The following is a 16,459-nucleotide window of genomic DNA, read 5'->3' as shown; positions in this document are numbered from 1 at the left end:
TCTATTCCCCCTCGACGCGTACTCTTTATCTACCTAGCTACGAATACCCATACGTAACCCGGTGAAGGGTCTGAATTTGCATTTTATTCGCAGTTGTGGACCGCGGGTTCGTGGGTAACGTTCCTCCGCGGTACGAACATTTATTTTAATTAAATTACTCCGGAGCGTCGAACAACCCATTTCCTATAAATTATCCCCTCACCGGTCTTTTGGTCTCTCGCGCGTCCGCTCGGTCGGTCGCGGTGGCGAGCGAGCGTGCGCGCGCGCGCCTTCACAGGCATTAATGTACCCGCTGATCCCACGGTGCCATTGAAATGAAATAAAAGCACAGGCGAGGACGAAACGTTCTGCCCATTCTCACCGCCGCGAGAGAGTTCGCCATGCAGCTTCCCTTTCATTTACCACGTAATCATTTTCCACTAGCGAGCGCGTATGCACGTACACCGATTAACCCGTGGGGCTACGCATGTGGACACGCGCCGCTGCGACTGTATATTGGTATCGCGGACCATAATTTAGCCGGAGCTTAATCGCTTCGAATCAAAAGTTCGCCGGAGAAAACGCTTCCGCGGTAATCGTCGTGAAGCGAACATACGCGGTAATGGTTTCGGTTATCGAGCAACTTCTGCTTAATCAACTACTAAATGTCACTGTCCTTTTGCACCGAACCGTTAATCGTCGCCTTTTTCACTCTTAATAATTCAGTTGAGGGGCTAGTTGTTTTTACAGAATCGACGAAATCGATCTTTACGCACTTGCACATTTTTCGTTTCATGGAAATTCACGGAAAATTTTGAGGTTATAGAGGTTCAAAGAACGTAAATAGTAACGTCTATGTAATCGGAGAGCCGTGAGAAACTTTGAAATGTTTTTCAAACTGGCTGACGCAATTTCTCGACAGTCGATGTAAAATTAGAAATTAAATTTTGTTTGTAATTAATGGTATAGAGAATAGAGATAAATGTTACCGATTCGAGTAAAATTTGTTTAATTTTTATTTTCGACGATTAAAACGATTGGAATCGTATCAATCGTAAAAGTTAAATTTTTAGGATCTACGCACATTGAAACCTAACTTAACCTCAATCGTAGATATTGTTTATTTTGCGATGTAACATAGCGATAATTTTTATAAAGTACTAATAAGTACACAAAAGGACAAACTGGTCGATATTTTTTTGTTTGTAAGAATAAAAATCTCGAACGTTGCCTATTCTTCACACAGTTCTGTGTGGATTTTTAATCTGTAATTGTATGGAAGGGATACAATATTTAACGAGAGTAGTATGTTATAATCAGAAAGTATACGACGTATAAACAGGCACAGAATATCAATCGATATAATTTACTCTATAGCCACAAATCTAACCAAATATCCTGGCTCCATTATTTTCTTTAAATATGAAAATTAAACATGTATATTCATATAACTATTGTACTAGTAATTTACGAAAACTATCTGATACTGCGTACCACAAGTTTAAACGGTTTATAACGGTTATGACAAGCGCTTGCGCGCCTTTTCTCGAAACTACGTTACATAGGTTAAGTTTACATGCAACGTACGTTTGTCGTAAATACGTACTGTATCATGCTTTTCGTTGATTTACGTATGTTAATTATGAAATCTTTCAATGAATTAAATACTGTTTACTTACTTGGTAAGGAACATCTACTCCGCGTGTTATCGCAACATTTGATGTCATCACACAAAAGTCCATAGCATTCCACACGTACAAAACATTGTCACGAATTTCTAAAATATTTCGTGTGTCTTTAATATTTTTCGGTAAACTATTTTTCAATTCCCGAAACAAATGATTCTCGTTTAAACGAAGTGGATCTGTATACGAACACATTTTCACAGAAAACAAGGTTATAACAGCACGCACTACGCTGTATGACAATAACGAAGTTCCCTAACTGGTATTTTTGGCGCGCGATACTGCCAACTTCGGAATATTACGCGAGTGTGGCAACACTGTCGTGTAAACTTGGGAGCTCGTACGCATTTTGATGTATCGAACTTTGTCGTTCACTTAAATAAAACAATATTGTTTATCCGACAGTATTACGTTGTATTAAGTGTGTGTTTAAAGTGTATGTTTAGAGTTATAGTAATTGCGTAGTAACACCTCTGGAAATATATTGGTGAGTACACGTTGCATATGCGTAGTATATTTTCGTATAACAGACATACGTATTACTTTTTTATTTTACCATATATATTTATATTATGGATTGCTTAATGTGCAATTTGAAATAGTTCAAAATATGATATACCGTAATCCTAAGCAACAAAATTGAACAGTAATATTTTAATCTTTATTTTCATTTCACGAATTTGAATTTTTGCAATGTTACGAAGTATTTCGAAATTATTGCACTATTTTTACAAACTTAGTTTACTGACGAAATAAGAAGTATAACAATACATTAAATTCAATGTGAAATAATATTTTATAATAATATTTCACCTTCTTGAACATGTCAAGTAAATCGCATTTCAACTGTATAAAATTTTTAAAAAATATTGATCCCTAAATTTTAAAACTTAGGAACCGACAAGGCCCCGGAGGGATTCGAACCCTCGATCTCCTGTTTACTAGACAGGCGCTTTAACCAACTAAGCCACGGCGCCGTTAAAGTCAAGTTTAAATATAGACATTTAAAAGGTGTTTATAATAGAATTAAAAATTGCACATATTCACATTCCTTGTATCCTTGAAGAGTATTATAATAAAATTGCAATACAATTTTCTTCCTAAATTCAAATTAACAAAGAAACGTAACTAAGAATTGATACGATGAAATTTTCAAAAATGTAACGTATGTTCAATGTGTTAACATTAACGAAAGAATAAAAAGTAATTTAACAAAGTGAAGCAACATAAATAGCGAACTTATATTCGTCACAATATTTATGTATCAAACGGTATAACGCAACTGCTTTGAAAAGAGAAAATTATTTAACAAATAAAGTGTTATTACAAGTTTATTTGAATTCTTTTGAAAAAATATATTCGTTAAAAGAATAGAGAGTATTTTACAACTTTGCAAACCATTACTAGATGTAAAAAAAAAATAAAAAAATAAAAAACAAAAGGAACCGCCCCCGGGTGGGCTCGAACCACCAACCTTTCGGTTAACAGCCGAACGCGCTAGCCGATTGCGCCACGGAGGCTGTTGGTGACACGTGATCCCAAACTGAAATAGTTGTTCTTTCACCTACTTTCTTTTCTTAATTTAACGTACCTCAGATTACCATCAATTTCTCTTCGAGCGTTTAACCTAACATCAGAATTATTATACTCTCTCATTTACCGAAAATAATGGTTACCGTTACATTTTAAACGAAATATTTTATACTTTACTTTCGATATACTTAAACCTCAATTTTTCATTACAATTCCACTGCGATTTAATCTTATTTTATTACACTTTACGTATTCAAGTGTCCAGATATCGCGTATATCGTCGCAAAAAGGACTTTCAAACACGAAAATCGCTGTGTGAAATTTCCCTAACTTACGTTTCGCGATTATTTCATAATTTCAACAGTTCTCCGTGAATTATTAAACAGCACGTATAGAGGGCAGGTCGAGCAGATGTGCTACACTTATTAGAATCGGCCGGCAACGAAACGTGATCGGCTGAGGTAAGTGTGAAAGAAGGGCTGCGTCGAAAGAGGACAATAATGCGTGGTGTGTGCTAACCGGGAAATAGTGTGGCAGTTGCGTCGAAGCTATTATACGGTTAATTAAATGGGGTTGGCTCATTAGTAACTGTCTATATGCAAGGCGATGGCCGAGATGCGATTGGAGGGTGGTCCCAAGGTGATTTATCCGTCACGATGGATCGCAGATGTTCGACTGGTACGTGGTGGCTTGGGTCGTCACAATGCTGTATTTAGGAACGTGTCCCGTTCATACGCATGCATAGCGAAATCGTCCTCCTTCTTTTTTCTCTCGTTTGATGGATCAATGATTCGCTTGTAATTACCGTGGAACATGCGTGGCGTTTTTTTTTTTCGTAAAGATTTATGGGTAGGTTCTTTTCATTCGTATACAGGGTGTATCGTAAATTGTTTCTATAAAAATGGAATCAAATTTTTTCACTGTAGCTTCCATTCACAACAACAAATCGAATTTGACACTGAGTGGAGCATCATTTCTGTGAAATGGCGTTCTAACAGGCGATATATGATTCGTTGTGAAAAAGTGGAATGAAATTTTTTCACCGAAGCTTCGATTTTTGAAGAAAAAAATTGAATTTGAAAATTGAAGGGTGCACCGAGTGAGGCATAATTTATTATAATGTAGGATAATTTTGGAACTAATTAATACTGAAACTTAATTCGATATGGTTATTATTTCAATATTAGTTAAGTTCTGCCTAAGTTAGTGTCATTTGTATGTACTAACACAGAAAAATGTTCCATTATTCATTCATACTATATTGTCGATGTTTAACCCTTTTACTACCTTATAATTTTTTTATGTAGCGCCCAAAAATACCTTGGAAAATGTAAAGTTATAAAGTGAACATATTTATCTGAAAAATAAAGATAACTTCACACTTATTTCTGAAATTTACATATTCCTGTTCAGTGGGAATATTTCCTACTGTAAAAATTCATTTTATAACAATAAGGTGTCATTGCACGTGTTAAAATTGCATTAAAAATAAAAAGCCGATATATGGACTTAAGGTATGTATTTCTCAGGAAAAATGCAGAGTTGATATCTCGGCTCTAAGAGGGTTAATACCACCAACTGGCGATTAATGTAACGAAGGATAAACGATAATCAAATCATTTTCTCGAAAATCAAAATTTCAATATATTTTTCCGCGAAGGATTTATTCCACCCTCTGGTACCACATTTTACGGAAGATCCTGTATAGACAAAGATCGACCTCCTCGTTTTCCATGCTTTGTGTCGCATCCTTGAAGAATTTTTCGATCGATCAGATAAAAAATTCGAACACATTTAAAGAAATTGTGTTTTAAATTATCAACAAGGCCAGAATGGAAACATTCGAACGATATTTCTCGAACCGATGGCTGCTCCGCAAGGCAATCCTCTCCATAACGCGATCCAATTGATTCTAACATTAAAGCAGCTTTCCAAGGACACTTACCAAGAGAAGACACTTTGGTTTGGGCATGCTGACATTAACGACCCGTTTAAATTGTGCGTTTAATTACAAGTAAGAGACAGTCACCGTGAAATTTATCGGTCACTGTTACCATTCCCTTCGCTCCTAATCTACGAAGCGGATATCCACGGCTAAACGCAAGAGAACAAGTCCTTTGCGCGCAATAAGACGCTTCTCGTTGCTTTCCACTGCCTATGGCTCTACCCTGAGATTAGATTTATCAGAAAGATACTGTAACTTTTCCTAAGCCGCAACGAGACGTCTTCCGGAAGCGAATTAAACAAACCCTCCGTCAATTTCAAGATCTCATCGTCACAACGTCACAGCGATTCGTGAAAATTTCTTATTCGATAAGACGAGGAATTTCTGGCTATAAATCTAAGGCGGTTCCGCCGAGAGATCGAGCTTTACCTCCGCGAAGGTTTACAGGTTCGCGTTCTCAGCCACTTTTAGCCCTCTCTCTCTCTCTCTCTCTCTTTTCCGTCGTTTTACACCTCGAAAATCCGTGCGGAGAGCAAGGCACTTTGCAAGCCACGGCCGGATGTCTATGATAAAGGTGAGCGCGGCCTGTAACGATATAATGGGTGAACATTGCTCACGAAATCATGACGAATTCATTCGAACTGCGAATTACCTTCCGGTCGACGGAGTTTCGCTAAATGTCCGGAAGAGGGTACATATGCAAAACGCGTGATCATCAATATTCCATCGTGGTAAACCTGGCCGAGGTATCTGGAAATTCTGTCTTGCCCCTGGTGTTTGCTTACTTCACCGGATAAATTAGAAACCGTCGATTAATCAACAATTCTGCTTCGTTAACCGCACGTTACTCCTCTTTTTCATGCATACATACATACAGCGGTATCGCCTTACACTGGATATTTCGGTATAGTATACTCTGTAGTTTTAAAAACGAAGGAAACCTCTGCTATGTTTTAATTGTTGAAATATCGTTGCAATTTGTTTCGGTGATTTTTAGTTTTTCTTTTGTTTCTGAAGCTTTTTACATTGTCCTTTTTTACATAGCGATGTTTATTTGACATAAGAGCAGGTTAGTAGACAGCCATTTTTTATTTTGTCAATTTTCTTCAGCTAGATTGGAGTAGATAAGAATATTAATTAACAGAATATGAAAATGCGTTGTATTTTATTGCATTTTATTTTTATACGGTATTCTGGAATCAATCAAATGTTAAAAGTCTGGAACGATTTGAGAATAACTATTATGTCATTTTTCAAAAGGTAAAAAATAGTCATTATGTAAAACGTGCAGTTAGTTTGCTCACTGCGAGGTTTCTAAAAGTTTTTCAGAAATACTTGCACTCACGTTTACGAGTATTAGGACACTTATCGAAAGCTGCTGAGTTTTATTAAAATCCTTTGGAACCTCCAGAAATCCACTAAAATCTACCGAATTCTACTAAAATCGTACAAAATTCGTCACAGTCATCACAAAATTGTCGAGATCCCCCCCAAATGATGTACATTTTTCCTAATATATGCTACTAACTGGTGAGGAAATGTAATTCAACCCTTTCGTTACCACTGGAATACTCTCAGAAAAATTGGTCTCAGTTCAGTATCTAAAAAATTAAAAAAAAAAAAAAGGAAAATTTGATCACAAAAAGGTTAAATCATACAATACTTTCTACGCATGCACACCTAATGTGTGTCTTAATATTCAGGCTTCGAAAACTCACAGACGACCGTAGACTCAATTTGAACCTCGCGCCGTAACAACGTCTATATCCCGATTCATCGATCGGGCAAGAATATAATCGCGAGAGCATTGCCTATGGCAGAAGAAAACAGCGAACACCCAGTAGACAATACGTCTTAACACTCGTAGGTTATTGTGGCGTTGAAAGGGAGTAACTTATAGGGGCATTGGGAATTACCAGTTTATTATTAGGGAGATAGCATAGAGGGCCAAGATCAGGGGTTGCTGTTAATTCTCCTAACACTTGGCTCCCTGGAGAGAACACGCCGTCTTAAGACTTCCACCGTCTTAACCCATTCCGCCGTGTACCGCCGACATCTTGAATCGCTGCCGTGTTAATTAGTACGACTTTAAACGCGCCCGCATGTGGTGGCAATCAGGACTACCTGAAATGATTTCGCTCGTCGCCCACGGAAAGATGTAATCTGTATTAATAACACCGTCTGAGCATCTGGTTCAACGTTTGCAATTGAAAAATCACTGTCTCTTCAGAAGATCCGCGGTACATACTCTACGTACATATAGACCATCGTAGCATTTCTAGACATCGAACGTTAAACACACTGCCTTGAAATCTGATAAGAGAATTCTCAGGGGGAGAGAAAGTTCTAATAAACTAATGCTCGTAGAGACTTCTCCTTGAAAAGTTATCATTGAAAAACTTCGTGCAGAAGGTTTTTCTTTCTGGAGAGATTGAGGAATCGATTTTGTTCACTTGTCAGCCTGTCGATTTCTTCCGAAGGGTGGGGAAAATTTTTTTTTAGTTTTATTTGGTACGTTTGATATTTCGATACTGTTGAATTAATGAGCCTTTTCTTACGATTGCATCCTTTCACTATTCGTGGAATTGATTTTTGCTTTGTAGCAATTAATGTTGAATACAGGTCCTCTTTTAATGTTCCTCAAATATCAAGTTCCGAATTGTAAGTGTTAGTGTTCAGTGTTAATTAAAATTATTTTAATTTTTATATTTACTTCATTATTTTGAATAGAATTTATATTAACTTTGAATCTTAAATATTTGAAAATTTAATTATTTCAATTTTGGCAGGTCAGAAGGTTAATAGTTGTTTAAGCAAAAATTTACAATCATCTTCTCAGTGAAACTACCAATGTAGTTCGCATAATACAGAAAATTTTCCTGTTTACTATACCACAAATATCATTCTACCTGATGAAGTACGGAATAAAGATCGAGAGGGTTAAATTTGACAAGAGATTCGTTGACAAAACTTGACATCACTAAAAAATGCAATGTCTTGAAGCTCTCCAAGTGTCGCAGATCAACGTGAAAACACCTGAAGAGATGGACAAAAATTGAAAAAATCCGATTTAATTCTGAAAGTAGGGGAGATCCAAAGGAGTCGATTGATAAATCGAACAGGGTACGAAACAGAGCAATCTTGTAGAAGAAGGATGTAGCCTTGGCCAACGGACGGCTACCAGACGCGTGCACCATTTATACAACGCGGCAGAGAATTATAGAACGAAAAGGATTTGCCATCGGTGAAAGCCAAGGGAAGACGAATTGACGACACTACCATACGAACCCACACTCGACGTCTTCCATACGTCAAAGCCACGCCAACTCATCTTCCTCACTTCTCTGGAAACGTTTTAGTTGGAACAAGTGTGGCTGGATTAATACCTTGCTCGACATTTCAATTTTTCTCCTAATCAAAATTCCAATTAATTCATCTATCAGAATACGTCACGCTCAACGATTTATTCGAGTGATTCTAACGAAGAAATTAATCTGAGGTACACCTCTAAGGTGTGCGAGATTTAATCGACAAATTTTGAGAATATTTTCATCTAAATTTACGTTCGTTATTGGATTATTTCGGTGACATAATTGTATCATTGTTGGGAGTCGAGTTCGTTATGATAAGAGAGAAGTTTATTGATAAAGGGAGAACTGTATGTGCATATAGCAAAATAGTCTTCCAAAGTTTGGATCACTGTGAATTGCAAGTTGCACAAAATTTGTAGCAAAAATATTAGCAATTTTTAGGAATAAAAATTTTAGAATTTTTTTATCACTGGAATCAATCGAAATGGGGTAAATTCCTATTGATCTCCACAGCATCAAATTCAAACCTATAAAGAATTAATAGCAGATTTAATATTCGTGTAAATTGCCAGGTGATTCCAAATTTTTACTTCAAACATGTGCTTAATTGTTGAAAATGCAATAATTTTGCAACGATATTTATTTATTACACGTCAAAAGGTTCTTTTCACATTAAAGTCACAATAATTCATTTTCTACAGGTAACAAAGAACAGGCAGAAGTTCGAAAAGAGTTGTAGGCTAAGTGAATTTTGCATGCAGTCATCAGAGCTCGTAAATATTTCACTTCCGTGTAACCCTTTCCAGCGATGATATACTTGCAATAAAGTAATTAGCTCCAAGTTCGTTAGGTGTTGCTGTAATTGATTTGTGTGATTCTTATTGGCGATTCAGCGAAAGCACTCATGCTTAATGAAATGTTGGAGATAAGCAGAAGAGAAATGTTCGGTGTGGTTATTGCTCTGGTTTATTCGTATTTAATGAGCGCACCAAATGAATTTCTTCACCTTTGCCGAGGCTCTCGTAAACTTTTTTCTACTCTGCTTATTATTATCTATTATCGTTCGATCGTATTTTTTCGATAATGTGATAATCAGGATGTTGATATCTCCAGACAAAAATAAAAATGTTTTACCAAAGAATTGTACTACTTCGTGAATAAAGTTAAAAAGCTCCTTATTATTCAACTTCAGCTCAAAGGATTTCTTACTGTAGTCGTTGATTAACACTACGAATGAGTTAAAATGGCCATTTAAACTTCCTATTAAAAGTAGAAAAACAGAAAAATGGTACCTTGAAGGCAGTTCACTTTTGACAATATTACGAATTTTGTATTTTATTTTCTATCGTATTGTGCAAGCTCACTATCATTCGATTTTGTTTCAAATAATTTTTCGTTATAGCCATTTAAACTTCCTATTGAAAATAGGAAAACAGAAAAATGGTACCTTGAAGGCAGTCCACTTTTGATAATATTACGAATAGTATGTTTTATTTTCTATAGTATTATACAATCTCGTTACCATTCAATTTGGTCTCAAATGATTTTTCGTTATGGTCATTTACTAAAACTAGGAAAAAAGAAAAATGGCACCTCGAAGAACAGTTCACATCTGTGCTACAGAACGTCACATTAAATCGGTATAATTCATCTCGATGACAAATAAGTTCCGAGCTAATTACGTCAAAACGAAATATTCTACTTTGCATAATTAAATTTAGAACCGTTTGGTAATTAGGGTAAAAGTGGTTTTGAAATGCGTGTGCCCTTGTAGCAAGCATAAAGAGAGCCTCTTTATAGACGTTCCTATATCGTTGGATCGCGTATTAAAATTTGATCTTTCACGTGATGCTCTAATATATGAGGTTTTTTTAATTCGATTCAAACGCACGATGGGTTATTAGTTCCCCCTTTTTCCCTCACGAATGAAACTCATTCTTGCCACGTGGGTGGTATTTCGTCGCAGAAAAAGGCCATCGTACATTTCCATAAAGTTGAGTATACAGGGTGAACCGTGTAACGTGATCATTTTCAATTATTCGCTTCTTAGCGTATGGATCGAAATTTTCTTTCTCAAGATCAGCTTCGGTTCTTTTAAAAATAAACCTGTAATTCCTTTTTTAAGGACGTTGAAACAATGTTCGAAATTGCGCCCTTCAGTTGCTACAAATATTTCTGTATTTATACCATTATTATTTACCGTTATTATTACTATTATATATACATGTTTACTACTATTATATTTGTGCTAAATTAAATTTATATTAAAGAAAACTGAGGGTGACTATGAAAAACAATTGATAGAATTCTGTGTTCATATTGAAATTAAATTTATATTGAAAAAAAGTGAAGGTGACTGTGGAAGCTCCAAAAAAAAAAAAAAAAAGAAAAATGATCGAAAGTATACTACAGTCATCTTGAAGACCTCATATTATGCAACAGAAGAAAGTTGCGATCGGTCCACTGACAACGAAACAATTTAAGATGATCGCGGTCCACCCGGTATACGTATATACATTTGTACAGACCGATATGTCGGAATTTCGTTGAGATGAAACGAAAGGGGAGGTCGTCAGGCAGACGTGCTGAAGCTAGATAGCGGAAGTAGTAGACGACAACTTCCGATGGACTGCATTGTGCGCACGGAGACGCATGTAAAGTATGGAGGAATCAAATGAGAATTCGCCTTGACGTGACGTTTCCTGAATTCCGTTTCTTTCGATCAGAATTCGCGTAATCGCGAGGAAACATTCGCCGTCAGCGAACTTGTCAACCATGTTTTCCTTGAAAAGAGAAAAAAAGGACGAAGCGTGGTCTTCAGGAGAACAATTCGTACGTTCAACAACACTTGAAATCTTTGACAGTACTACAAAAACCTCTGAACTAATCCCAAAGTCAAGTGATTGAGGACTTCACGATATGAATTCTAATCCAAAGGAAAAGATCTAAGATTCATTTCGTACCATTCACTTTGCACCGAAAAAATATCAGTTTAAAAACGAGAGAAAAAAAATTCGACTGATCAGTGTCCAAAATATTATTTAAAAATTCTGTAATCTAAAGTTTGAATTTCTGCATCCAAGCGATAACAGTGTAAGAAACGCGGGAAACTTTCTTTCAGAAAGAAAATCTACGACGTATTTTATTATTTACACTAACGAGAAGAACCGACAGTTCACAGACGCAGTGCACAGGACAGACTGACTCGCTTTCGTTGCTCGCCTCTTATTTATATGATACGTACACAGATGTCTCGGCAAAGTTGTCGGTTATCCCAAACAAAACAAAAGTGGACATGTTTATAAATGTGAATACGTTTATATATCTTCCGCGGTTCGAATTTCTCGAATTCTCTCGAAAGAAACACAGAAAATTCCTTACAGTAAGTCGACGTTCTGACAGATGAAAAAATTAGGCGACCTGTTAGGTCACGCTGGAAAAATGTTGGAAAGATAATTTATTTCTAAATACGGACACTCTTCTAATTCATTTGATAACGCAGGGATGAATAATCGGTGAAACTCTTGGGAAAATTCGCGTTCGTAGAATTTGTAACATTGCTCTGACAGTTGAACAGCAACGTGGGCAGGATTTTTACCGTGTTTGCAGAAGACAGTTTGCCGAAAGTCGACCGCGCACAATGTCGGATAACGCGGGTATGGACGGTAGGTGATTCTTTAAGCGTGAAATAAATAACTCCGAGGGCCCGACCGAAAATGTGACAGGGACGTTTCTGACCCTCAGTCGTTGGAACGTCGCATTAACCAGAAAAAAAGCAAGGGGACACATTTTAACGTCAACAATTAAAAATATTGTACATATATTATCGCGTCGGTCTCTTGGTCCCTGGCTTCATCTTTTGCACACCTTTTACAACCGTAACTTTATTTCGCTCTAGTCGAGCTTGTCTATATTAATACCCTCGCCATAACCGGAGTAAATTAGCCTGATTACCTGACCAGGTGAAATTAAACAAATATTACGATAATGTAAGGTTTGAGAAAATTTTAACGTCTATATTTCAGAGACATCATTTTTTTTAGTACCAATGCAAATTGGAGACTTTGACTCTGACGAATTTTATTTTCTGTCGATGAAAGATATTAACGTCTGTGATACTTCAAACTGGCGAATTTCATTTTCAAATGTTTCGACATTAATGCAAACTGCGATACTTCAGTGTCAAATTTTTAACTGGAGAGATTTATTTGCAATTGATAAGTATTGCAATTCAGGCATGAAAATTTTCTAAAATTTTAACGTCTCTGATATTTCAAAGTGACAAACTTTATTTTCAAATTTCCTGACGTTAATGCCAACTGGAGACTTTTATTTCTAACTGACGAATAACAGCAATTTAAGAATAACAATTTTCTCAAATCTTAACGTCTCCGATCCTTCAAAGTCTGAAAATTTTATTCTCAGTCCTTTTCACATCACTGCAAACCGAAGACTTCTCTCCATTAGTTCAATAACAGTAATTGCCACTACAAATGTTCCAAGAGCTATGGCAAAAAAGAAAAAGGTCGGGGAATCGTGTATTACAGCTAGAAAGTTTGATATCCATTACCATATATCGTTTCTTTTTCACGTTAAAAGTAATTACATTCGCCGGTAATTACGCTAACCATGAACAGAAAGTTTCGTGTGATTTTATGACGAATGCAAGAATGGCGTGCAACGGTGAACAGATATATAGGGAACATACACACGGGACTTTACTCGTATGACAAACGATCAGGGAGAGTCGATCGAGTATTGGCACGATAAATGAATGCGACATAGAAATGAAACGCGTCTCTCTTGGGTCATATTTCACGGGGAATATGAAACATTAATGGACGAATGCATTTTCGCCCAACAGGAATGAATGGCCCGTGACTGTTTGTCGATTTATTTCCGACGAATGATTCTGTCACCGAAGACGCCCGGAAGACACGCACTCCAATCGTTATTTCGTGGAGAAACTGCAAAGAAAACGTTTCAGACAGTTTCCCGGGGTGGTATTCTTGTAATTGATTTCACCGTTTGACGAATGGTCTGCGTTGGTTATTGCGACGTTTTCTCGGGGAAATAAAATTCGAGAGACACGCTGTTGAATCGTCGATAATGCTTCGATCGTTTTATTTCTAGCTTCTTAATGTGTTCTCTCAATGACAACCACAATTAAGCGAAATTCAGAGAAGAATAATGCAGGGGAACTGGGATAATTCAGCCGTGTTCGTGAAATGTTTCATTCAATTCTAGATCAGTTTTTACAGAGATCAGCTTAGATAATTCAAATTATTGCCATAATACTTACTTATTACACAGTTGGATCATTCTGTGCTAATATGATAATTAAGTAAAATTCCACGAGTGATAAAAAAAAGCTGGGAAAAATCAGTCGAGTATAAATTCAGGGAAATTGAAGGAAAAGCCTGGAAAATTTGGGATAACAATAAGAGTATAAGATTCCCACTGTTTAAGCATTATTTGAATGAAAAAAAAGAAATTATGTGAAAAACAGTTCTTCTTTCTCGTCGTTGAACCATACTGTCTCTAACTAATAATCTGAATGAATTTTCAAACGTTACCTTCGCAGTATCAAAAAGAAAATACCGTTCCGTTGAAAGAGTGAAATTCCACAAGTGATAAGAAAAATCTGGAAAAAATCATTCAGGGAAGAATCTGGAAAAAATCCAGGGAAAACCTGGCAAGTCTGGAACAACAATACGAGTAAAAGCTGCGTGAAAAGTTCCTTTTGTCACATTTTTCGTCGTCAAGCACGAAGCTCGAAGGAGAACCAGCTGTTCGGTGAACTTAAAAGTTCGAGCGACGTTGTGCTCGATCCAGAGAGGCGTCAGATTACGCCGTTGGGTATTTGCATAATTATTTGCTATTACAGCTACCTATTACGTAGCTGGTAGTTAATCTATAATGCAGTTTACACGATTGCCGCGAATGCATCGGGAACGCTAAGGTGTCTTGTTAACATTCCCGTCGGCGAGGCAAGGGAAACACGCTGCTCCCTTCTCCCAAGGAAACATCAACAAGAATACTATCGCATTCTCGTTGTATCATCGCAGTTGAGTTACGTCGTCGTCATTGTCCGCAAACGAAAGGCTGACTTGTGCTTGAGTCGGTACGGTAGATATCGCCGATGGAAGGTTAAAGGGTCGCTAGCCGACCGTCGTCTTATCGACTGGAAGCACGATGCAAAACGGCTCCGTGAATCCCCGATAGAAAGGGGTAGCTGCAAACTGGGGTTGTATCAATTTTGTCTTGAGAACGCTACCTTTGTCGTGTCGTCGAACAATCGACAATTTCTTTTTCCCCTCGTTGAACGACAGTTTGAATCTTTGAAAATAAGGTGAAGAAGGTATTGTGGGGAAATTCTTGTAATAAGGAAAATATGGCTGTTGCACGGAGACGAGCCGGATGAAAGCGTTTCATCTCCGTTTTTCGTAGATTTGGACAGAAAACTGTGTGGGTAATTTATGGGGGTTTTAAGATTAGGCGATGTCGAATGATAAGTGGAAAAATTTGAGGAAAATAACAAGAAAGTATCATTTTGAGAATTTTGCAATTTTCAAAATGGGGAATATCCTGAAAATGAGAAGAGTGGCGAGTTCTGAATGAACGAAAAGCGGAAAATTTGTGGAGATTTAAGATCTTGCGATCTTCTCGAAAGATCTCTGAAAAAATTTAAGAAAAATAATAAGAAAGTATCATTTTGAGAATTTTGCAATTTTCAAAATGGGGAATATCCTGAAAATGAGAAGAGTGGCGAGATCTGAATGAACGAAAAGCGGAAAATTTGTGAAGATTTAAGATCTTGCGATCTTCTCGAAAGATCTCTGAAAAAATTTACTGAAAATAATGTTAAGGTATAATTTCTAAAATTTTGCAATTTCCGAAATAGGGGATACTCCTTTAAAACTGAGAAGAGTGCTGATTTCTGAACGTTTCATCCAGAATGACTAAAAAAATTCAATTGCTTGCACCGATATCGTGTCGAAGCTTCGTAAAACTGATTTAGACTTGAAATGGTATTATTCTTATGGAAAAAGTTTGATAAACAAGAATCTCCGTTTGCGTGAATTCTTCTAATCGATCTAATCGACGGAAAGCTCAAGATTTACAGGTATTATACGAAGGAATACTGACGTAAATGTTTCACGTTTGATAATGGCGAAAGGATCGTAAGAATTTCGCTGGTTCTCGTGCGAAATCGCAGTTTGGCGTGACCGTTGCCCTTCCAAGTCTGCGTCTAGTCGTTCCTTAAAAAGTATCATTTGCATAGCCACCGAGTGTCATTTTAGTTAGACAATATACACAAACTCTTTTTCCTCCACTGTTAATTATCGTCCGATGTCGAAAATCTTCGGATGAATTTCTCTTTCTCAAAGGAGGTCGCTTATAATATACGCGCGCTTCTGTTATGGAATGCTCGGTGAGTTATAGCCATCCAATAGGGGGATGCCCCGCGAACAATATATTGAATTCACGATACGCATTTCGCGTGCTTCACGATACTCAAATTTCACTCGGTAAATCACTGCTGCCTTATTCGCTGCAGCTTCGAGAGGGTCGACAGGAATCGAGGATATCTCGATTCGAATTTTTCCTTCGATATCGGTGTTCTCGGTTATTTCTGTACACAAGCAATTCTTATCTCAGTTACTAACTGATAATCACCGATATCGACGAAGCTTTGGTACATAATTACAGTATCTTCTTTTATCAGCGTTCTTTCACACTGAAAGGGTGAAAATTGGACGGAAGGATCGAAATTATTTATTATCTTTTATTTCTCAAATTTGTCGTTGGAAAATAAGAAATTCGTCAATTTACACTATTTCCCTATCTCTAACAGTTTTCGAGATATTAGACTAAATACGTGTACTATTTATCTCCTTAATTTCGAGGGTGATTTTCATCCCTTCACTGTGGAAGATCGTACTGTGTACCAAAGTTTCGTGAAAATCTGTGACAATCACTTCGGTATGTTACTTCGTACGTTC

At 37.0% G+C, this 16,459-nt stretch overlaps 1 protein-coding gene and 2 non-coding genes across 3 annotated transcripts in view; all 3 read right to left on the bottom strand.

Annotated features, from left to right (window-relative positions):
• Positions 1-1,859, bottom strand: part of LOC108572397 (nuclear pore complex protein Nup88) — a 78,101-nt gene extending 76,242 nt beyond the window's left edge. Inside the window, exon 1 of the mRNA XM_017934632.1 lies at positions 1,659-1,859. Within this exon, the coding sequence (XP_017790121.1) occupies positions 1,659-1,859 (201 nt within the window). The remainder of the gene's footprint in view (positions 1-1,658) is intronic.
• Positions 1,860-2,567: 708 nt separating this feature from the next.
• On the bottom strand, positions 2,568-2,641 carry Trnat-agu. Its single transcript has one exon. It is a non-coding gene; the product is annotated as a tRNA-Thr (tRNA).
• A 469-nt stretch (positions 2,642-3,110) lies between these two features.
• Trnan-guu lies at positions 3,111-3,184 on the bottom strand. Its single transcript has one exon. It is a non-coding gene; the product is annotated as a tRNA-Asn (tRNA).
• Between the last annotated feature and the right edge of the window lie 13,275 nt (positions 3,185-16,459).

This window comes from Habropoda laboriosa, unplaced genomic scaffold, assembly GCF_001263275.1.
Source record: "Habropoda laboriosa isolate 0110345459 unplaced genomic scaffold, ASM126327v1 scaffold65, whole genome shotgun sequence".
NCBI classification, from domain to species: Eukaryota; Metazoa; Arthropoda; class Insecta; order Hymenoptera; family Apidae; genus Habropoda; species Habropoda laboriosa.
Note: the sequence above shows the minus strand (reverse complement) of the source record. Positions and strands in the feature narration are given on the sequence as shown.